At 44.5% G+C, this 22,958-nt stretch overlaps 2 protein-coding genes and 1 long non-coding RNA gene across 4 annotated transcripts in view; 2 read left to right on the forward strand and 1 right to left on the reverse strand.

Annotated features, from left to right (window-relative positions):
• Window positions 1-10,285, forward strand: part of PIAS2 (protein inhibitor of activated STAT 2) — a 42,641-nt gene extending 32,356 nt beyond the window's left edge. Inside the window, exons 13-14 of one of the 2 annotated variants that reach the window (XR_014012873.1) lie at window positions 7,398-7,464; window positions 10,101-10,285. Coding sequence is in view for 1 of the 2 variants with exons in the window: in XM_081212906.1 (XP_081069032.1) it covers window positions 7,398-7,409 (12 nt within the window). In the remaining variant the exon portion in view is untranslated. Of the gene's footprint in view, window positions 1-7,397; window positions 8,288-10,100 lie in introns of those variants that run through there. The other variant, XM_081212906.1, reaches the window with a different exon arrangement.
• On the reverse strand, window positions 650-20,854 carry LOC308597139 (elongation factor 2-like). Its single transcript, XM_081212726.1, is given in 16 exon segments — window positions 650-1,014; window positions 1,720-1,852; window positions 2,613-2,795; window positions 3,342-3,695; window positions 5,698-5,805; window positions 8,312-8,570; window positions 8,884-9,079; window positions 9,745-9,883; window positions 10,169-10,282; window positions 11,236-11,341; window positions 11,746-11,927; window positions 13,518-13,729; window positions 14,994-15,175; window positions 17,067-17,281; window positions 20,616-20,701; window positions 20,704-20,854. Coding segments are annotated over 16 exon segments (2,799 nt in total). The 5' UTR covers window positions 20,840-20,854; the 3' UTR covers window positions 650-820.
• On the forward strand, window positions 3,702-5,615 carry LOC308597469. The gene is made up of 2 exons (XR_014013016.1): window positions 3,702-3,998; window positions 5,126-5,615. It is a non-coding gene; the product is annotated as an uncharacterized lncRNA (long non-coding RNA).
• Window positions 20,855-22,958: the final 2,104 nt, after the last annotated feature.

The following is a 22,958-nucleotide window of genomic DNA, read 5'->3' on the forward strand; positions in this document are numbered from 1 at the left end:
CACTGAAGTGAACAAACTTCAAGCTGAATACAGTCTATTGCTTTCAGTGAGTACTGGTATCATTCATTGTTTTCTTTTTCCATTCTACCTCCAAGCATCCCATTCTGCTAAGTCAATTCTTGGCTCACATGCTGGGTTTTGCATTGTGCCAGTCTTCATGTGTCTGCTAATTTGTAGTTATTAAAAGTAACCTGGTATCCGGGGGTGGGGGTGGGGGTTGACTTTAAAGCCATACCAATTGCTAGTTTGAGACCTCCAGTCCTTGAGCAGCTTGCAGCATTGTAACACTGCAGGTCCCAGGAGGTGAGGCAAATTCGCTAAGTCAGGTACTGTCTTTTATTGGAAGTCTCTCTTACATTTTTCAGGGTTGAAATACAGCTCTTTGCAAAAAAATTCCTGCAAGTAGATGGTTTAGAACTTTACTCAAGTCTCAAACGTGTCTCCAGGGCAGTAGTTCTCATCTGTTAAAGCTACTGTTTGTACGTAATAGGGCAATTGCAAATAAGATTAAAGGCCTTCAAGTGATTTTGGAACAAGAGCTCGTAAGGTCTCTGCAAAATGAATTCTGTTTCAGTATAGGGTCTTAAAATAGATACCAGTGAGAAGTGGGGAAGCCTGCTTACTGCAGAAACAAGAATTTCACCAGATAAGCGGTTCAACACATACTTTTATTTCTCATTAGGTGAACATGACATAATTGCTAGATGTTTGGAGTTTTTCTGTTCAGTTTCCCACTCCTTTGCTGGCTTGGTGAAGCAATCCAATTCTGTGATGAAGCTGAGTGCTAGAATAGGCACCCCTGACCTGGATGAGGTTGTAGTTACAATTTGTCTAGGAAGTTGTCCAGAGGTGGAATACCTTCCTTCAAGCCTTTGCGTTTGCGTGTTTCAGCCACGACTTGGAACGGTCGTGAATTAGCATCATAGGGGTCTCCGGGCAAAATCTGCCAGTGATCAAAGACACATTGTGGGAAAGCCTGGCCACCGGTATTGGATCTCAAATCAGCAGTGAAACCTATGGAGATGAAAAAAATGAGTAACTGGTAAGGCTTAGAACACCCCTTACAGTATCCTCTGTCAGACCTTTCATTCAAACAAAAGTTCTCACTTAGCCACCTTTAGCAAGTTTATCTGACGCAAGATTAATAATGCTAAATTCATACCAACAGGAAAAGCTTGTTCAATCTGGCTTAAATTTCTTTCCTCTTCTACACCTGCCTCTTCCTCGCTGCATTTCTTTAACTCCTAAGAGAGGGTTGTCGCTCAGTAGTAAGAGCATCTGTTTGGTATGCAGGAAGCCCTGGGTTGGATCTCTGACACTTCCAAGTAAGGGTTCAGAATCATCACCAGCCTGAAATCCTGGCAAGCCATTGCCAGTCAGTGAAGGAATTGCTGAGCTTGATGGACGATGGTCTGACTCAGCACAAGTCCGCTTCCTAACTCTGGTATCACTATCCAGAATACAATTTGACTGTTCCTTAACTCTAATGTCCAGCTTCTCATATCTGCTTCTGGGTCATTTTCCCTCCCAGGCTGAGGTACTACTCCATTATGGGCAGCTACTTTTCCTGGCAAAGTTGAAAGCAGGAATACTTGAGCCAAGAATTCTAGTTTTTATTTCATTGTATTCTCCCCCAAAACTAGTGACTTAACTGGAAGAATGGTATGAACCACCCAGTGGGATTTGATAAGGTCATGAAATCAGTAGTCAATCTCTTACCAAAAGACTCATTAACTGGCAGATATGCTTTGACCACAAACATGGGCGTCCCAGCTACTTGGGACTCTTCAAAAACATGACCGCGTTTTCGATTCAGCACACCATAAATGCCTCCAACCACTTGTTCTGGGCACTAGGGAAGAAAAGGCAGCTGTTTATAGATTTTTCCCATCAGCTCAAAGGAAAGTCTGCAGTATCTCCTTTCATCAACAATTAACTATAAGACACAGGACCTCTTGAATTTCATACTACTAAATTATTTTATTTACAATAAAATGCACTAGAGCAGCACTTAAGGATCTTAATACAAAGACAGCTCCATGTGACATCTTGAATAAAAGCATTTTTGCTCTGGTAGTTAATAAATATACATTAATAAACCATTATTCAATTTTATGCTGCAAAAGTCTCACCTGACTAAGGAGCAAATTAGCTGCTTTTTTGGTGGCAGACTAGATTTCTCCACTTAAATGGGAAGACAAAACTAAATGATGAAGGCTGCAATCCATACCACGTCCAGTCTAAACTTGGGGTTACTTCCAGGTACGCAGGGCAAGAATTGCAGCCTTAGTGAGGAATCAGCCAATGCTGCCAAGGTCCAAGATAGTTAATATGAAACATGCTAAAAACTCATGTTCTTTCATAGTATGTCAAATGAGGCTCTTCAGCTGCACATTTGTGCACAAGCAGGGCTAGTAGTAAAAACGAAATCTGTTGGGGGTTGAGAGGAATTTCCTAGAAGCCAGCAATACTGTTCTTGTTCTAACAGGAGTGGGATAAAACAAGAGTGGACCTGAGTCCACTGTGACAGTGAAATCTCAGAACTAAGAACAGGAGTTTTGATTCCTGCTTCAAAGTCTCAGCAGGGACAACCCACCCGTCCAGTGACATACCTGTATCTCTACAAGATAGATGGGTTCCATCAATCGGGGCTGGGCAGTCAGGGCAGAGGCATACAAAACCCTCCTTGCAGTTGGGATGATTTGCCCACCACCCCGGTGGATGGCATCAGCATGGAGAGTAACATCATGGATGTCAAAGCGAACTCCCCGCATGTTCTCCTCACACAGAACACCCTGCAAAAGACAACAGTCAAAAGTGGAAAGGAAAAGACTTCTGACTGCAGTACTATTGGCATCCTAATGCTTAAACTTGTTTTAATTGGCAAAAGAAAAAGAGTTAAGTTGCTACCTGTGCAGAAGAAAAACATTACAGACCATTAAAGTGTTGGGAGGTCTTCCTGCCACTAGAGAGGCTTGCAAATAATAATGAAAAAACTTAGCATCAAACACCTTATGCACAGCAAAGAAAATTAAGATAGTAGGTGACGTTTCACAGAAACATTTAATGTGTTTTAAGTCCGTTTGTATCCAAGTGAAACCATTCATAGTGCAACAGGTGGGGAATTACTTAAAAGCATATGGAACAGCCCTAAACAGAAACATACCACTGAGGTCTGTCAAGCCCAGCACTGGCTGCCTAGGAATCTCTCTTGTTCTACCTCAAATCTTTTTATTTAAAACAAGCCATGAGTTATTAGGGATTGAACCTGACAGCTGTAAAATTTACAGAATAATTTCAAGCATCTTGCGTATCAAATGCTAATTTTATGGCAGACTTGCCTCTTTCGTTGCCCACTGGAATCCGGCGACCACGCTATCCTTTATTTCATTGAGGTACTGGACCCCTTTGGTGATGTCCACCAGGATGTTGGGGCCTGTTCCGTCGGGACCAAAGCACCAGATCTTCCGTGCTTCAGACACATCCCACTCGTACTTCTCGGCCAGGTACCGAGCCCGTTGCTTCAGCTCTTGGCGGGAGCTGACATCCCCTTTGTCTATATCTTCTGCCAACCCGTCAGGGAAAGGGCGGGCTTTCATGTACAACCGGTTGTGCTTGTTGGGGGATTTGGACAAGCACATCTGGATCGATTCTTCAGAGACTGTCTCCCGATAAGATACTACCGGGTCTGATTTCTGTTATGTTGCAAAGGAAGAGTGTCAAATAAATTTGAGTCCACTTTACAAATTCATTCTATGCTGAGATCAACCTTTACTACCCTGTTTCACATGTTCATTTCAAGCTAGAGTGACGGAGCATGTCCCCCACTACACATACCAAAATTGGAGCCTCATTATAACATGTGTGGCCCCTAGATGGGGATACATGGCACACCAGGCCAGATATGGCAGTCAGACATCCTCAACAGAAGCAACATCGAGTGTTTTACAGATTTCATTGCCAGATTTAGGCTCTAGCATGAATTAGTAGAATTAAAGGTAAAGGGAATGGAACCCCTGACCATTAGGTCCAGTTGTGACCGACTCTGGGGTTGCGGCGCTCATCTCGCTTTATTGGCCGAGGGAGCCGGTGTACAGCTTCTGGGTCATGTGGCCAGCATGACTAAGCCGCTTCTGGCGAACCAGAGCAGCGCACAGAAACACCATTTACCTTCCCGCTGGAGCCGTACCTATTTATCTACTTGCACTTTGACGTGCTTTCGAACTGCTAGGTTGGCAGGAGCAGGGACCAAACAACGGGAGCTCAACTCCGTCACGGGGATTCGAACCACCGACCTTCTGATCGGCAAGTCCTAGGCTCTGAGCAATACAGAAGCAGCAACGCGTTTTGACGAGTCATTTAGAAAAAGCTGTGGCTTGAGTTTCCTTGAAATGCTAATGCACACTCACTGTTCCGTTATAAAGTGAAATCCAAATGAATAATCTGATTAAGAAATCTAGGTTCGCCTTGGCAGCTCTAGTTTCTTGCTGTGACCATGTCTCTCACCTCTGCAAGCAAATACGGCACCCTGCACCACTGTGGGAGATGAACCCTTGCCTCCAGAGTTGAGGGGCAGAAGCTTGTCTCCAGTGCACTAACCCTCAAATTCCCAGAAAGCAGCACAAGTCTCTTGGCTCTCCAGGTGTCACCTTTGTTCCGTGTGACATCAAGGAATATGACCACCATTCATCTGTACTTCTGAAGTCAGCCTGGTATTGCAGAGAATCCTCATGCTTCTCCAGGCAGAGAAGAAGGGTGGTGGCCCTCCCTGATTCTGTTATTTTGCCCGAGCAAAAAGATGTGCTCAGCCATGGTGAGCTGGCAAGTACACTGGTTAGATGCTGGTTAATAAGCATTTCCACAAGCCACACTGAAATGACTGGGAGAAGAAGCACAAGAGCACAGCAGCAATCTAGAAGTCAATAGGCATTTGCATCTCGTGCTCAGGGATTTATATGCAGAACAAGTATGTTCAAAACCTAGGACCTAATGTAGAAATTAACCTTATTGAGAATCCCAGGCTTATTTCGCATCTTCTCCCCCAGCCGCATCCGCTACCTTTGCCTGCCAGTCTCCTACCAAAAGAGGTCCAACCATTGGAAGCAAAATTAAGTGTAAGGTAAAGGTAAAGGGACCCCTGACCATTAGGTCCAGTCGTGGCCAACTCTGGGGTTGTGGCGCTCATCTCGCTTTATTGGCCGAGGGAGCCGGTCACGTGGCCCGCATGACTAAGCCGCTTCTGGCGAACCAGAGCAGCGCACGGAAATGCCGTTTACCTTCCCAATGGAGCGGTACCTATTTATCTACTTGCACCTTGACCTGCTTTTGAACTGCGAGGTTAGCAGGAGCAGGGACTGAGCAACGGGAACTCACCCTGTCGCGGGGATTCGACCCACCGACCTTCTGATCGGCAAGTCCTAGGCTCTGTGGTTTAACCCACAGCGCCACCTGCGTCCCTTCAAAATTAAGTGTACGCAGGTCATATAAAGAGACTCAATTTTCATTATTTTCAGGCTACTGTATTGTATTTTATTTATTAACTTTGTATACTGCCCTATACCCACAGGTCTCATTTATTTGGCACAAAACCAAATCCCGATATCTAATTTCCATTTTTTTTAAAAAAAAATCATATTCTCAGTCCATCTGGCATTGACATGTTCTAACCCTGCCCACACAGCAGGTGAGTTTGCATACCTTGATGGGAATACAGGCATGGTCCTCTTCCAGATCTTTCAGGCAAATTTCCAGATGCAGCTCACCAGCTCCAGCAACGATGTGCTCTCCAGATTCCTCAATAATGCACTGGTGAACAGGAAAAGTTGGTTATTAGGTTGTTTCAGGAGGAAAACGTTATGAAAACCTAGCAGTGTTTCCTTATCATGCTGCAGAATGTGCTACAATTCTGCCAAGCCGTTTTCAAAAGATCAAAGCATTGGGCCTTTCCACAACTGTTATGCAGAAATCACCATGGGAAAAGTTGGGCTTAGGTTGTGATGTGCTTTCCACCCCTGACCTCCAAGCATTGCACCTACCTGTGAAATGCAAGGTACTGCCAGGTAAAATGCACCACTTCTAATACTTATGCCATGCTCTATAGCTTGTGAAGCAGTAGGTTCAAACAGAGCCATCCCACCACACAGAAGAAGGGGAGACAAATGCTTCCTAATTTTGAAAACACAAGAAAGAGTACTACCCAAGACCAAGGCCTATCTATAAATATGCCTGTATTTATTTATTTATTTATTAGACTTGTTATCACATCCCTTCCTGAGAGCTTGGAAGGGGGAACATTGTTTCTGATAAAAATGTGTTTTGACAACAAAACATCCTACAATTTCAAAGATTCCTACAGAGCTCAGGGATTGTACAGAAGTCTTTAAAAGCACAGATCAACAGTGCACTAGCAGTATGGATGTTTGTTGCGTTGGAGCTCTGTCTTCTACACAAACACTATAACCTCTCACCAAAGTGACCACATTCAGAAGTCATAACTACAGTGGTACCTCGGTTTAAGAACGATTCTGTTTACAAACTCCGCAAAACCGGAAATAATGTCCCGGTTTGAGAACTTTGCTTTGGTCTAAGAACGGGATCTGAACGGTGGAAGGGCACCAGTGGCGGGAGGTCTCATTAGGGAAAGCGTGCCTCAGTTTAAGAATGGTTTCAGTTTAAGAACGAGCTTCCAGAACAGATTAAGTTCGTAAACTAAGGTACTACTGTACAGCTTGTTGCAACAAACATGCACTGTGGTAAGCCTCAAGCTTGTATGCTTGTCTCCCCATTTCCTTGCGTGTGAGAGATTTCAGTGACATACAACTTTGGTTTGATGTCGTGGCTTGTGAACTGTGGTTTGTAAAAACCAGTTTCTTCATATATGGACAAATCAGGAAGGTACAGTTTGTCATGCCCAGAAGCTTCACATTTTCTTGGGTGAGGGAGAAGCTTACAAACCCGAGGTTCGCTAAGTTATTGCAATGTGAAGGGGTAGGAAACCTTTCTTTTCAGGCCAAGGGCCACATCTGATCAACCTTTTCTGGTGCCAGAGGCAAAAGTGGGCAAAACACCCAATGGTTAATGTTACCTTTGTACAGTAAGCTAGTTTCTACAAACACCCCCCCCCCATTCCGGCAGCCAAGAGACATTGCCAGAGCTCAAAAACACATTCCAGCCAGGCAAAAATATTGAAGGAGGGTATGGAATAGGGCTGTTAAGGGGTATGGCCTGAAAAAAGTCCCAAGGGCCAGATAAAAAGGCTACATTTGGCCTCTGGACTCAAAATGCCCGCCCTGCACCATGGTTTTGCATCACCACTGAATACAGGCATTCACTGCCCTCCCCATCCAGTCAGGACTTTTCTTCCTTAGTCACTGCCTGTCCTGTTTATATTCTTCCAGATGCATCTGTAGTAAAAGGGAGCAGCAATGTCCACCATCCTGTCCTTATCACGTGTTAATGAGAAAGGTAAGAACCAATGACGATAGGAAAGGTTTAGTACCAAGTTGTCCCCAAATTTCCCTAACCATTTCAAAACACAGTTTTCTTCTTTAGCTGAAACTCCACAATAGTTAAAAATTATGGAAACTTTACTCTGATTGAATTCAATCTTCTTCAGCTAAGAGAAGGCAGCTTCCTAAGAGCCAGTAAATCTGAAGAGAAATTTGTTACTCTACAACTGAATCTTCACTTACTCTGGAGCAAGTGAGAGAAGCTTATTTGGGAAAATGTGTTTTATTTCTTCCATTTACATCCTGCTATTTTGGAGCACCTTGGTTCCCAGGCAATCTCCCATCCAGACACTGACCAGACCCGCTTAGCTTAAGCAGGGATGCTGCAAAATGTCCCTTCAGACCACACCCTGCAAAATTAACCTGGTAATAAATCCCTCCTGTATTCATTAGTTTTTGACTTATATGAGGTGGTGAGGCTTTCTTACTGGTTGCAACACTACTACAAGTTCCCCACAGATATCATTTCACCCTTTCACTCTGACAATATCCCCATTCTTGGAAGGTACAGTATTTGTGGACGTGCTAGATCTTACACATTTCCCACCCCACTAATCACAAAGTGGCAGTTTATTCAGTCTTCCGATGGAAGAAACTGAGTGGCCAAATGAATATTAAGACATAGGCTGACTACGAATGTTAAGGGCTGGATTGCTTTATTTTGAAATTTCTGCCCGAGTTCTGAGCAAGTCTATAGCTGCTTCCCTTGAGTGGCATGCTTGCAAATGCTATTAACGAAAAACTCTCTTCCAGCAAAGCTCCACTGCAAACCAATAATTCACAAAGTTACAGCTAACACTCACCTGGACCATAGGGTCAGACTTGGCGAGACGCTTTAGACCTTCCACTAGTTTTGGTAGGTCGGCAGGGTTTTTTGCTTCAACTGCAACCCGCACAACTGGGCTAACACTAAATTTCATCACTCTCATGTTGTGGGCATGTTCAAAGGTGGTAATGGTGCCCGTCTTCACCAAAAACTGGTCAACACCAACTAGGCCAACAATGTTGCCACAAGGTACATCCTCAATGGGCTCAACATAACGACCCATCATCAAAATGGTTCTACAAAGACAGAGGATGGGTAACAATCTATTTTATCATCGGAAGTATTTTTTAAAAATTTTTTAAGGAAAAACCCCAACCTTTTTACATAAAAGGTATTCTCTCTAATTGCCCTTTTAACTGTCTATCATCTCTCTCAGTAACTAAAGTTATATTGGGCATGCCATAAAGAAAAAATTCTCAGAAAAAATAAAAATGCTGCTGCCTCTTATCAGGTTCCCCGCCCCCATAAAACAAAAATATACATATATTATAACATTGATTTTTTTTGCATGCATCGACTTCCAAAAGAAATGACGCCATCACCATCTACCTTTGAATGGGCTTCAGGTAGAGATCTTCCTTCTTTCCTGGGGTATAGTTTGGCCCCATGATTCGTACTTTCTGGCCTGTGGAAACAATGCCAGAGAAGACCCGCCCAAAGGCATAGAAACGACCTTTGTCAGACGTGGGGACCATTTTGGAGATGTACATCATCAAAGGGCCCTTTGGATCACAGTTCTTAACACCTGCAGGAAAACAATGCAAAGATAGTGACTCACAGGCAGTTCTGAACTCAGCTGAGATGATATGATGGGGGATTTGCCTTCCTTTTTAAAAATGAAACGTAAAAATCAGTTATATGTTGCCGATCAATTGGGCACAGGAAACCAATTGGACAAAAGCAAAGTCTATCCAAATACAGTGGTACCTCGGGTTACGAACTTAATTCATTCCGGAGGTCTGTTCTTAACCCGAAACCGTTCTTAACCTGAGGCACGCTTTCGCTAATGGGGCCTCCCGCTGCCCCGGCACGCGATTTCCGTTCTCATCCTGGGGCAAAGTTCTCAACCCAATATACTACTTCCGGGTTAGCAGCGTTTGTAACCCGAGGTACCACTGTAGGTGAAAGAAATGGGAAGCGTGTTTGGTAGAGGGCTGCTTATATAATAGGTCCAAGATAGCTCAGCTGAGGACCTTTGGGAGTGTCAAGCCCTGCTACACCATCAGGTCTCACTCCCTATTCTTAAAAGATTTATACAGTCTTGTAAAGGAGAAGGCCAACATCTGCCAATGAACACAAGAGCCTAGTGCAAATAATGATGGGGAATTAAAAAAAAAAAAGATATAGTCAGGAATTTCAAGGGTTTGGAAAGTAGTCATTTTCTGCCTTGGATTGCGAATGTCATCTTACCCATAGCTGCTTCATCATCAGGCGGCCCCTCATACAGAAGTTCACAGCGATATTTCTGCGCCGTAACAGGGGAAGGCAAGTGGATGGTAATCATCTGAAGTAAGGCATCACCGGCAGGCAGCCAGCGACGCATTACAGCCTGGGAAACAGACATTGAACACAGCTCAAGCTACTGTTTCACCCTTTAGTTTCTTTGTTTGGCTAAACTGAAAGAGCGATGCTCCTCTTCAGAAATGCGATGTCACTCTTCCAGCGCCCATCTCATAAGAATATATAAAGTTGGCCATGCCCCAGTGCCCCAGGCCGTTTCCTGTCGTGCTACCCCAGACTGAACTTGCAACTTTCTGTCTGCAAAGCAGGTGCTGCTTAGCACAGCTGTGCCAAAAGGGACACCGAGACACAGACACACACGGTATCAAAGTACCTTGAGCAGTGGCTTCCCCTCCTTTTCTCGGTCTTCAGCATCCAGCTTGATGTCCAGTTTCTCTATCAGTTTGGACGCTTCTTCCTTCTTAAAGTTCATAATGGCATCGAAGACCTACACAGCGAAAGTATGTTACAGAGATTTTGTTTGCCCAGTCGATCTAGCATGCCATCAATCAGCTGCCGAGAACAGTGTTGAATGAAAGTCAAGCCAAATGAGGATTTCTTTTACGTCACTTTAAGAGACAGGTGTTGTCACATAGTTTAATTAATTAAGGTGTTCTTAATCTGTAACCTGTAATCCAGGGGGGGGGGAATAAGTGGATTCGCTCCACCCCCTTGTTGTCATTCTCTTTGCCCACCAAAAGTTGGAAGGTAACTGCATCAAGCAAGGAGTCTCCTGTACCTTGGAAAATCAGGGTTCAGGAGCCACCATGGCTACAGGAGGCCTCTTCTTCTAACAGTTGCCCTCCAACTCGTACAGGGGGAAGAATGCTAATGAGGAGGAGCCTGCACAACCATCCTCACAGCATCACTACAGCTTGAAGAGGCCTTATGTGCCTGGTTTACTGAATGTGCAGTACTTCCATAGGCTAAACATGATTTCCACCCAAGGCTGCAGAAGAGCTTCCATATCTTATAGCTTGCTACTGATACTCAAGGGCACTTTACATTCTGCAGATCCTGCTAGGTTCATGATTCTGGAAGCTTGACATTTTGTCAGTGGACGAGTCAATAAGCTGGTCCCCTGGCAGTATGCTTTAAGGCACATTCATGTCATTGGTTAAACACTCTATAACTTAACTGATGTGTGTTGCACAGGTGGGGGGAGCGGAATCAGCCTGCTTAGTTAGCTGCTGCAAATACATTTACTCCAGGGATGTTTTATCAAGACTAGGGAAGCCTGTCTGCTGGCAATAAGTGGCTTGAGGTTTCTCATGGATCCTTCACTCTATTCTTCAGCACCCTGAAGAATAGCTTATTCTTGGGAGTTCTCCTAACAGACTGAGGGAGGGAATAATTCTCAAGTTTAGGTGATAATACTATTTTTGTCGAACAGAGTTTCACCTTAAAAATAGGATCCAGGATGAGTTGGGAGAAAGTCCGTGGCAATTTCTTTCCATCGGGGTTGGTTGCTGATTTACTGAACTTTCCATTTGCCGGGTCAAAATACCTAAATTAAAAAGCAAGGCTTATTTTTTTACATACAGTGAAAAGGTTGAGTAACTGAAAAAGAAACAGAAGGTATCTTATTTGGACTTCTCAATTCATCAAGCAAAGCGCCAGTGATCCCGCCATATCCTACTGCCTCTGTTTCTTAATTTACAAAGCAGAAAAAAATCAAATATACATTTACAGTTGTCACAGCCACATTGACATTATTTATAGTTTTTTCAGTACCTAACCACTTTTTAATTATCATAGGTATTTAGTATCTTGATTTTGTAAGCGGAACAACCAAAACCCACAGGTGAGTGCATTGTATATGCAAGTACACACCACAGAATGATTGATTCCTAAACTGACTTATCTGGGTGACACCAACTGCTATGCATAAATATATATTCCCTTACTCACTTGTCTCCCCATAGCTTTTTCATCATGTCTTCTACCTTCTTGGCTCTTTCTGCTGCTGGCAGCTGTGCTTTTTCCCCTTTGGCAGCAAATTTGGCTACATACATCTCAGCAAACTGTTTCAGAGTAAAAGCCCAACCATGCAGGCCAGAGCCAAAGCCAACAGTACCAATGACTGGATCAATCTACAAACAGAAGGAGGGAGGGTCTGTTTTTAATCACAGGAACACATCAAGAATGCAACCCTAAACATACCCACATTCCACTGAAATCTAGGCGGCTTGTATCAAAATGAGCATCATCTGGGGCCAAACCATTTTGGCTAGTATGTACTTCTTGAGTAGCCACCAAAAAGTGCTTAAAGTGCATCCAATAAATTAAAGACACCGTGTTCTGTACCCCACTTATATATTGCCCTTCTCAACATGCCTCCTTCGTGAGAGGTCTGGAGGGTGGCAACCCAAGAATGGGCCTGCAGTTTTGCCTCGACTACTGATCTGTAGAGCACAAGAGGCAGGTTGGACTGTAGCCTGATCTTGTCCAGAAAAGCAATCTGTGGCATCCATATCACAGCTTAATCATCACCTATGCTTTAAAACAGGTGCCCTTCCAGACGCTGTTGGACTTCAATACCCATTAGCCCCAGCCAGATGGCTGATAGTCAGGAATGATGTGATTTGTCCAATGACATCCGCAGGGCCAAAGGTTAGTCATCTCTGCTTAAAAGGGACTCAAGTCAGTTGCAGGGTGTTGATGTGGCTTCTCCACTGAGACAAAAAAATGCCAATAGTGTTATTTTTCATGGCTTTGCCTGCACAAATAACTGCTCAAACAGGAGCTCTGTAGTAGAAGAGACATTCAAAGCTGCTTTATTCTGAGTCAAAGCACCGGCCTATCTAGCTCAGTAGTGTCTCCTCAACTAGCAGTAGCTCTCCAAGGTCTCAGCAGAGGAATAATAATAATAATAATAATAATAATAATAATAATAATAATAATAAATTTTATTTATATCCCACCCTCCCCAGCCGAAGCCTGGCTCAGGGCAGCTAACAACAATCAAATAATCAAACAATCAAATAATCCAATATTCTAAAAATATTTCATTATAAAAATTAATTAAAATCAAATTGATGGCAACCGTTAAGTAAAATTCTGTGCAGATTGCCAGAGGAGGGAGTCAGGCCGCGCCCTGACCAAAGGCCTGGTGGAACAACTCTGTCTTGTAGGCCCTGCGGAAAGATGTCAGGTCCCGCAGGGCCCTAGTCTCTTGTGACAGAGCGTTCCACCAGATTGGAGCCGCAGCCGAGAAAGCCCTGGCTCTAGTTGAGGCCAGCCTAACCTCTCTGTGGCCTGGGACCTTCAGGATGTTTTTATTTGCAGACCGTAGGTTTCTCTGTGGGGCATACCAGGAGAGGCGGTCCCATAGGTACAAGAATGCCTTTCCGAGCTCTGATACCAGATCTCCACCCTCCCTTTTTTTTTTTTTTTTTTTTGCAAATTGGAGGTGCCAAGACCTGATTCTGGGGCCTCTGCTGAATGAAGTGAGTGTGCTCTGACAGTGAGCTATGGTTTCTCCCCAAGGAATAGTATAACCTTGCAAGAGCTACTCAGAGAAACTGCAGCAGCAAATTCCAAAAGCAGGATGCTCTCACGTGAACAGTTTTTGCACAGGTAGGCAAGAAAAATAACTTTTGCGCTAGCTTGGTGTAGCAGGATTTGACCCTTCCAAAAATAGTTTTCAGATCCACTCCAATGTCAACGTAAGTCCTCTTTACCATAATATTACCCATGGGTCCAGTTTCACCCTCTCCGTAAGTGGATATTATAACATTGACGTTTTCTACGATACGCTGGAAGGTCTGGTAAAGTTCTTCCGGCTCCAACTGCAGCTCCAGCAAAGCACGATCCATCTTGTTCATCATCAGCACTGGCTTGATACGCTCAGCAATCGCTTGGCGGAGCACAGTCTCGGTCTGCACACAAACCCCTAGGCGAGAAAGTGGACAGGCAGTGTTTGCTTAGCCTGCTTCCAGAGAAAACCTGTTGCAGCAGAACTGACTGTAGAAAGGTCAGCCCCGGTCTGCCCTGAAAATTTCAACTCAGTGAAAAGAAGGATCAACAAGATGGTTTGCTGCCTAACAACCTGAAGCTATGGGTAACCATTGGTTTTACTTGTTTTCATTTAAAAGGTTTAGCTACCACCTTAGTGAACTGATTTTGTGCCAGTTTACAAAAACAAGACTGTTAAATACTGCTAGAGCATCACCCTTGCATCCCATAGCATTCAGGCTATTGCAGACTGCTGAAATTCCATACACTGTGTACGTTTTGTAAGTCACACAGATTATTCTGAAGCCTTGACCACAGGAAATTTTGTTGAGCTTCCTGAGCTGCAGGGAAGTCACCAAACACATTTTGAAGGTCATTTTCACAATGGTAAGGGCTAAGCATTTCCTTATTTAAAAGGGTGGATGTGTGTCAAATTCTCAAGGCTAAAAGCCTCAACTATAATAAGGTCTCAGCACACTCTATATAAATTATTAGAAGAGGTTTGCTAGCATTATAGCCCACTTCTTTTCCAAGAGCTGAGGACGACATTTTAGTGCCTCACGACACCCCATGATGTACTTTAGATTGATAGTCATTCAGTTACCCAGTGAGTTTCACTACTAAGGAGCAGATAGATACTGGGCTTGTCACATCCATATTGAATCTCCATGCTGTACTTTGTGCACAATGCAGGAACTATGCTTTCAGCTTCCTTTTATATTAACCTGTGGGCTTAACAGACGGCACAAGAAACCGCCACATGTCACATAAGCACCTATTCCAATTTCTAGAATACTTGTGACTGGTACATATTTAAAAGTGCTGCGCAGACATAAACAGGGATCTGCAAATTTTGACCAGCCTTCTTAGCCAACATTTGGTTGCTAGGTCTCTGGTTGCTAGGTCACTCCTCCTCCCCAAGGAGCAGGATCTTGCCCGTGACTTCATGCTATGCCTTTGAAACCTTGTGCTATGCAAGAGACAATGTCCTGTTCCACTCACTTGGTAGAAAGGCTGGGATTGTCACCCTTGGGGTCCCTCCCAACTGTGCAATTTCATTATTCTATGAGCCGAATTGCAAAATACTAAAAACACAGTCACCTGTTCTCAAAGGATTCTTATCCCCTGCTATCTCTTACTGGCTGCCTCACAGACAACAGATTTCTCACAAGCAATTAGTTCCCCAGTTTTAGCACACTTACCTGAAACACAGTCAACAACTACAAGAGCACCATCAGTGACACGAAGTGCTGCTGTGACTTCAGAGGAGAAATCCACATGCCCAGGGGAGTCGATTAAATTAATGAGAAAGCCAGAGCCATCTTTGGATTGTTTGATGAAGGCTAAATCATTTTCTGAGAGCTCATAGTAGAGAGAAATGGCCCTACAAAAGAGATGGGAGGGTTTCTCCAAAATATCTTTACATTTATGCATAATTTCAATAAACACCACAGCTGGGGCTTGAGGCACTCTGAACTTGAGGCATTGAGGTTTGAGGTATGTCCCAAGAAGGGGGAACTTGGAGGCAGTCGTACAGATGGTGTTGGATTCCAACTTGCATCAACCACAAACAAGCGTGGCTAATGGCCCGGGTTGATGGAACTGGAAGTCCAGTTTTAAGAACTATGTTGAATTCCTCATCCTGCCCTACATGCATTAAGACTAGCTAAGGAGGCACTGCATAGGGTCCCTGCATTTGTGGAAGTGCAGGTAGCAGAGACTAGATCTGTCTCTGTGATGGCAGCATCCCCTCATTGGATTCCTTCATTTGGAGAGCTGCATCTGGTCAACTCTCTTGAGAGTTTTCAGAGGGCAATGAAGATTTCCCTTTTTAGTAAAGCATTCAGTTTCCTGGCACAGCCAATGGGATATTGATTTTATGTTTTTAACGTCTTTGTTTTCAGCTGTTTATGAATGAGGTTTAAAAACTCGTTTCATTGTTAATTTTGCAAAAAATATTAAGGCTGCCGCAAGAACAACATCCTGGAGATGTGGGATATAAATATTAATTAGGGCCAAATTAAACCAAGTACAGTAGGACCTTGTGTTACAGACAGGATCCGTTCTGGAGGCCCATCCGTAACACGGAACTGATGCAACCCAAGTGCTGCGTCTGCACACATGCACAAAGCTCGATTCAGCGCTTCTGCACATGCGGCGAAACCCAGAAGTAACCCGTTCCGGTACTTCCAGATTGCCGTAGGACGCAAAACGAAAACACATAACCTGAAGCGGACGCAACATGAGGTATGACTGTATACTGATATTGCTGAGTTGAAGCGGGGGGTACATTGGATAACATATAGATTCAAGGTCAATACAATGAGCCTGAAACTGTAGCCTTCATTTTTCCTATACATTACATACATGTAATTCAGCGCCAAAATCATTATGATTTGTATCAGTAACTCTGGCCCCTTATGTTTATGGTGTGTGTGTGTGGGTGTGTGTGAATACTAAGGATCACACTCCACACATCTTCTGCCACAATAAACCTGTCAATCTTTAAGCTGCCACAAGACTCCTCATGGTATTTGTTTTAACAGGAAGGCAAGGAATCCAACCCTTCTGTAGTTTCTTGATTTTTTTGTTTTTAATAAGAGCAATGATAAGAAAAACCCAGCAACCGTCATTTCAATGTGCACAATTAAATCAGTTAAGAGGAAAACCACTGAACTAGACCCAGTTTAAGCCCATTGTCTTCAAACACACAATTTGCAAATGGCTTGTGTTTTACTGGGGGCGGCCGCAGAGACCACATAACACCAGTCTTGAAAGACCTACACTGGCTCCCAGTACGTTTCCGAGCACAATTCAAAGTGTTGGTGCTGACCTTTAAAGCCCTAAACGGCTTCGGCCCAGTATACCTGAAGGAGCGTCTCCACCCCCATCATTCTGCCCAGACACTGAGGTCCAGCACTGAGGGCCTTCTGGCGGTTCCCTCATTGCGAGAAGCAAAGCTACAGGGAACCAGGCAGAGGGCCTTCTCGGTAGTGGCGCCCGCCCTGTGGAACGCCCTTCCAGCAGATGTCAAAGCGATAAACAACTACCTGACATTCAGAAGACATCTTAAGGCAGCCCTGTTCAGGGAAGTTTTTAATGTGTGATATTTTACTGTATTTTTGGTTTCTATGGAAGCTGCCCAGAGTGGCTGGGGAGGCCCAGCCAGATGGGCGGGGTATAAATAAATTATTATTATTATTATTATTATTATTATTATTATTATTATTATTATTACTGCCAAAGCCATTATGCCCAATGTGAGCAATACTCACGTAGACTTGATTGTGATGCATCTTTCCTGCTCATCTTTCCGTGTGTCAGTAAATCGTGTTTCACCAGCTCTGGCTGAAGCTATGATACCTGCTTTACACACCAGTGAATCTGTAAGCGTGGACTTGCCATGGTCAACATGAGCAATCACAGACATATTCCTGATGTTGGACTTTTTGTCCATGATCGCACGGATCTGGTCTATTGTGAAATTCACCTGAGCGGGAAAAGGAAAGAAAGAAAACAAAACTAAGCCTCTCCCCCCTACAAAGACAGAAAACACATGCCATCGAATTAACAGCAAAGGACAAAGGGGAGGTTTAAGTGCCTTGACTTGTCCTCTACACTGAGCAGAGCTACTAGGATCAGAGGGCAGCCACGGAGGACCAAAAAAGGTGCCCAAGTGACTTTGCTCTTTTCTCTGTTATGAGCATGGTAGGGCAGGCAACAATCCGTATGTACGGTAGTGAGTCGCAGGGGTTGGAACAGCCGCCTGGGGTTCCCCCCCCCCCAGACAAAGACCTACATTGAAGTCTAGCTTTGCTATACAGGACACACTTTTCCTTTCTCATTTTTTTTTCTAAATCCACCCACCCTCTGTTCTGTTCTGATGCTTCTGGGAAACGTTTGGGGCCTGCTGAGTCCTAGGGGTAGTATACCTCCCACAAAACTGTGCCCTGACAGTAGTCTTCACCATGGTTGGTTGAGCACCATACAATTAGTTAGAAGCAAGAAGGAAGGATGAAGCAGTATGGGGACTTCGAGGTACAACCTTTGGACAGTGCCCCCTTGCCCAGTTTGCTGTCTTGGCTAGTAGCAGTCCCTTTGAGGACTGGCAAGCTTGCCCATACCAAATGGCTTGTCAGAATCAGGTGTGCCAAATCAGCATATTTGGCTTTTTTTAAAAAACAACCATATGGGAATGTACCATAATGAAGTCCTGCTAGGAAGCTGTTTTACTAGAAATGAGGAAAATCCTTGGTTATAGCCTCCCAATAAAGATTCTGAAATGGTAGTCTTTTTTATTAATGGCAGCTAGGGTGAGAATTTGCCCCAACTGAAAAAAACCTAAACCACATTTTAAGGTGTGGAAAATGGGCTATATGGTCAAATGATGAACTTAAGAGGAAGAGAAGGCAGATAGAAAGATGCTAAGTTTGTAGAAAATTGGAGTCGGTTTGTTTTTATTGGAATAACAAAACACAAAATTTGATCAATTGGGAATATATGGCAGTGGCGTAGCGTGGGTTGTCAGCACCCGGGGCAAGGCAAGTAATTTGCGCCCCCTAACCCATGGATTTGCGCCCCCTAACCTGTGGATTTGCGCCCCCTAACCCTAACCCCCAGATGTTGCGCCCGGTGCGGCCGGCCCCCCCTGCACCCCCCACGCTACGCCACTAATATATGATATATACGACAAAAAAACTTTTCATTTGGATACGTGATTAGTGTTACTGTTGTATTTGGCATACAATTGTTTATTGTTTCTATTATTCAATGAATGCACATTCACTACGCATCCCAAAAAGAAACCAAAAATCCTGTCTGGAAGAACCCTAACAAATGACGAAGGAATAAATACAACTAAAGTTAATTTGAAGGGTAAACCTTTCCAGACAAAACACCTGGCAAGTCCTGGTGTTGTTTATTGGCTGCAATCCTAAGGACACGTATCTGGGAGGAAGTCCCATTGAACTCACTAGGATTTCCTTAAATACACACACAGGATCAGGCTGCATAAGCACAATCCAGAAATGTCTCTAGGCCAGGTCACCTCAGCCATGACAACTATGTGCCTCAAGGGAGCAACTTTCTCTCAGACACATCTCCCTTCCCTATCAGAGATCAGGCTGGCTTACCTTAAATGATTGTTGTACGGGTGCTTTGAAGCCCTTTAATGCATTATACCAGGAATACACAAGGTGGTGCTCTCCAGATCGAGTGGACTACAACTCCCATCACTCGCAGTCAGCAGGGTCAGTAGCCCAGGTTGACGGGAGTTATAGCACAAAATGTTTTCTATTCTTTTATAGAGGGCACCACACTGGTTACTCCTGCCCTATACAACAAAGGAGTTCCAACAATATACTGGTAGCTGCAGTCCTACAGTCTCCCCACCAATGATGAAAGCTGAATCGTGGTTCTGTTTCCTTAAATATGCTTGCTACATTCTGCTGCTATTTTAAGCCACGGAGGTGGGGGGGTAGGATGAAAGGGAAGCAAGCCAAATAAATAAATAAAAGCACCCCTCAAAACCCATTCTTGCAGTGCCGGCTGCAGTACGTGGGTGCCCACCTGCAAGACACAGCTGATCTTCCCAGGGCACCTTACGGAATGAACACAAAACAGCAGTGATGAAAGGCATTTGTTTTTAAAAACACAGTCTTTTCCTTTCATTATCTCAGATTCTGCCACTCCTTAAACTACCTCGCGCGCTGTTTCACTGCATTCTGGGGCACCAGACAGGGAAAAAAACCACCGCAATGAATATGCAGCACAGTTCTCTATCACGCACACAGGGAAGAAGTGTGTGTATACAAACACACACTCACACAGAGTCCCTTGCTACCTGAACAATGGAGACAGGGAGAAAAACATTTCCAAGGAGAAAGCACAGGGCACCCAGATCTCCAAACAAACATACCCACTTCTCCTTTCCTGTGGCTGTCAAAAAATAATAATGACCAGGACATGAAAATGTAAATAAACCTCCTTTCCTGCTGCTGACAAAAAATGACCCAAACAAAATAAGGTAAATAAACCACCTTTCGTTATATGGGCAGATATAAATAAGCAGGCATGAGGCGGGAGACCCTTCAACCTCTTCCCATTATAAAAGAAAACCTTTATTACTGGTATTATTAATGTTATATACAAGAACGCGAGAGCGAAGGAAACCCTCTTTAGAGGGCATAACAGGACAGTTACACAATAGACCTCTGGCTCTCAGCAAGGGGTGTGTGTGACAATTATTATTATTATTATTATTATTATTATTATTATTATTATTATTATTATTGCAAGTTTTGGGATTTTGCATAAATTCCACCTCTGAGCCAAGGCTCTTGCAAACATAAATAATCTCTACCAGCTATTAGGGCATCCCTGTCTTTATACATTCACCTCCAGAATAAAAAATTACCCCCGGGTAAGCTCCTAAATTCGCATTATAGGCTATAGAGGAGGTGGGGGGGCGAGAGAAGCCACCCCAATGAAGCTTCGGCTCGGCTTGCGAAATATAAGGAGGTCCTACGTGGCCCCTTTTCTGCCCCACGCCTAACCCAGCGCCCCCTTTCTCCCCACCGGCATCAACCCAGCAGGTGCGCCCTGAGGGGGGGGCTTGAGAATGGCGTCACCCCCCCTCCCCTCGCGAGCAGCTGCCCTTAAAAGAAAATGGTCGCCGCTGGTGCGGTGGGGACGGGGGGGGGGCGGTGGGAAGAAGGGCCCGTGGCGGGGACGAAGGGCGCCCGCGTCGCGAAACGGAGCCTGGGGGACGTCCCCGGGCCTCCCCGCTCGGGGTATCGAGCCTTCCCCTCCCGGGAACCGCTCACCATTTCGGCGGATGGCTCCGGATAGTCCCGCTCCCTCCTCCCCCGTCCAAGAATCGCCGCCGCCTCAGCCGAAGACGGTGGTGGGCTGGGGGGGGGGTGAGAAAAGCACAGACTCCTAGAACGGACCCTCCGAGCGGGGCGGCCTTCTTGCCTGCGAAGCGGCGTCTATGACCCGCAGCCTCTCGCGCTCGGTTCTGTGAGGGAGGGGCACCCGGCGTTGCCATGGCGCCGGAGCAGCGCAGTCCTCCAGGGCCTTGTTTTCTTCCCTCGCAAAGCCCACCACCCTTTTCCCGTGGGGATCTTTGCTTAGACCTCAGCCCTAACTTGTCAATGCACGCTCCCCCCTATCGCTGTGCACGTGAAAGCAGGTGCACACCCTGGCGTGCGTTGAAGCATGTGATGTTAGGGACATAGGAAGCTCCCTGTTAATGACTGTTCGTAGCACCATAGAATTGTAAAGTTGGAAGGGACCCTGAATCCCGGGCCCCGGGGGGAGGGGACGCTGGAAGAAGATTGGATTGTTTTTATTCTCTCTTTTTTATCATCAGAAATGTTTTATGAACGTTTCAAAAATGTTGAAATGAAATTACTTGGCTCTTGTAAGAATGTTTAAAGAACTAGGTAAAAAGGTAATGGTTATGAGAAGCTGGTAAAAATAAGATTTAAGTTTTAAGGTTTTTTATAAGATAAGATGAAAATAGAGCAAGGTAATGTAATGACAGAATATTATGAATAATGGAAAGGATTTGCTGTGACAATTATTAATCAAGATACAAGAGATGGGAGGAGGAGGAGGTCATGGAAAGAAGGTAATGAAAGTGGAGAATTTGAAAATGATGGTTTTATTTTTTTCTTTGTAATTTTGTCTTTTTTTTCTTTGTAATTTTAAAAATTCTTTTTTCAATAAATATTATAAAAAAAGGAAGGGACCCTGAGGGTCATCTAGTCCAACCCCCTGCCATGCTGGAATATTTTGCCCACAAGGGGTCTCAAACCCATGACTTGAGATTAAGAGTCTTGCGCTCTGCTGGCTGAGCTACGCCAGCAGAACCATAGAATTGTAAGAGGTTGGAAGGGATCCTGAGGATCGTCGAGATCAACGCCTTGCAATGCAGGAATCTCAACTAGAGCATGCACAACAGATGGCTATTCAACCTCTGCTTAAAAACTTTCAAGGAAGGGGTGTCCACAACCTCCCAAGGGAGACCATTCCACTGTCAAACAGCTGTTACTGTCAGAAAGCTTTTTCCTGTTTTTTGGTCCAAATCTCCTTTCTTGTAACTTGAAGCCATTGGTTCGAATTCTACCCTCCGGAGCAGGAGAAAACAAGCTTGCTCCATCTTCCATGGGACACTGCTTTAGGTATTTGAAGACGGCTATCGTATCTCCTCTTTTCCAGGCTAAACATAACCCAGTGCTTTTTTTCTAGGGGTAATCAAGATTACGCCGTTACAGCACCGTTTTTTCTAGAAGAAAAGCCCTGAACATATCCTCTACCGTTCCTTGTAAGGCCTGGTTTCCAGACCTTTAAACATCTTAGTCACCACCCCCTCTGCACGTGTTCCTGCTTGTCAATACCCTTTTTACATTGTGGTGCCCAGAACTGGACACAGGACTTCAGGTGGGGTCTTACCAAGGCAGAACAGAGCGGTACCATGACTTCCCTTGACTCGGACGCTATACTTCTGTTGCCAGGCAAAAGCATTCCTCTTCTCCCAGGTCTTGGGCTAATTAAACAATCTATGGTCTTTTAAACTTTGGGAAAGGTTATTGTTTTTTGTTACAGTTGCATGCCACTCCAACCTCTTCCTTGGTGCAAGATTCCAGCAATTCCAAGCAGTCATTCAGGGTTTGTGTTTCCATTGGAATGAGGCACAGCGGAGACTTGGGTGTCTTTATGATATATAGTTTATTTACACATATCTACAACCTGAGCCTTTGATGGAGGGGTTCACAGCACTAACACCCTAAGAGGGTCTTGCTTCACCCATAGCCCCAACCTTGGCTTCAAACAGAGATCAGGCATTCGCTCTCCCCCTCACAGGCTTCAGCCTGCTGCTTCTCCAACTTCTAGCTTTCACACACCCAGCTCAGGTCTGGCCTAATTTCAACTGGTAGATGGGACTCAGAAGGTACTATGTGATTGTCAGGAATTATTATCATGATTTCATCTAGGACTTGCTTCCTAAAACACACCTCCAAGTGATTTCACAATGAAGTAAAAACATACATGAAACAATTCCATATATAAAAACAAACTCGGATCCCACACAGGTAGAAGCAGGGATGAAAATACCCACTTAAGAGGCTTGTTGAAAGAGAAGAGTCTTGAACCAGTGGCAA

This window comes from Podarcis bocagei (assembly GCF_964188305.1).
Source record: "Podarcis bocagei genome assembly, chromosome: 11".
NCBI lineage: Eukaryota > Metazoa > Chordata > Lepidosauria > Squamata > Lacertidae > Podarcis > Podarcis bocagei.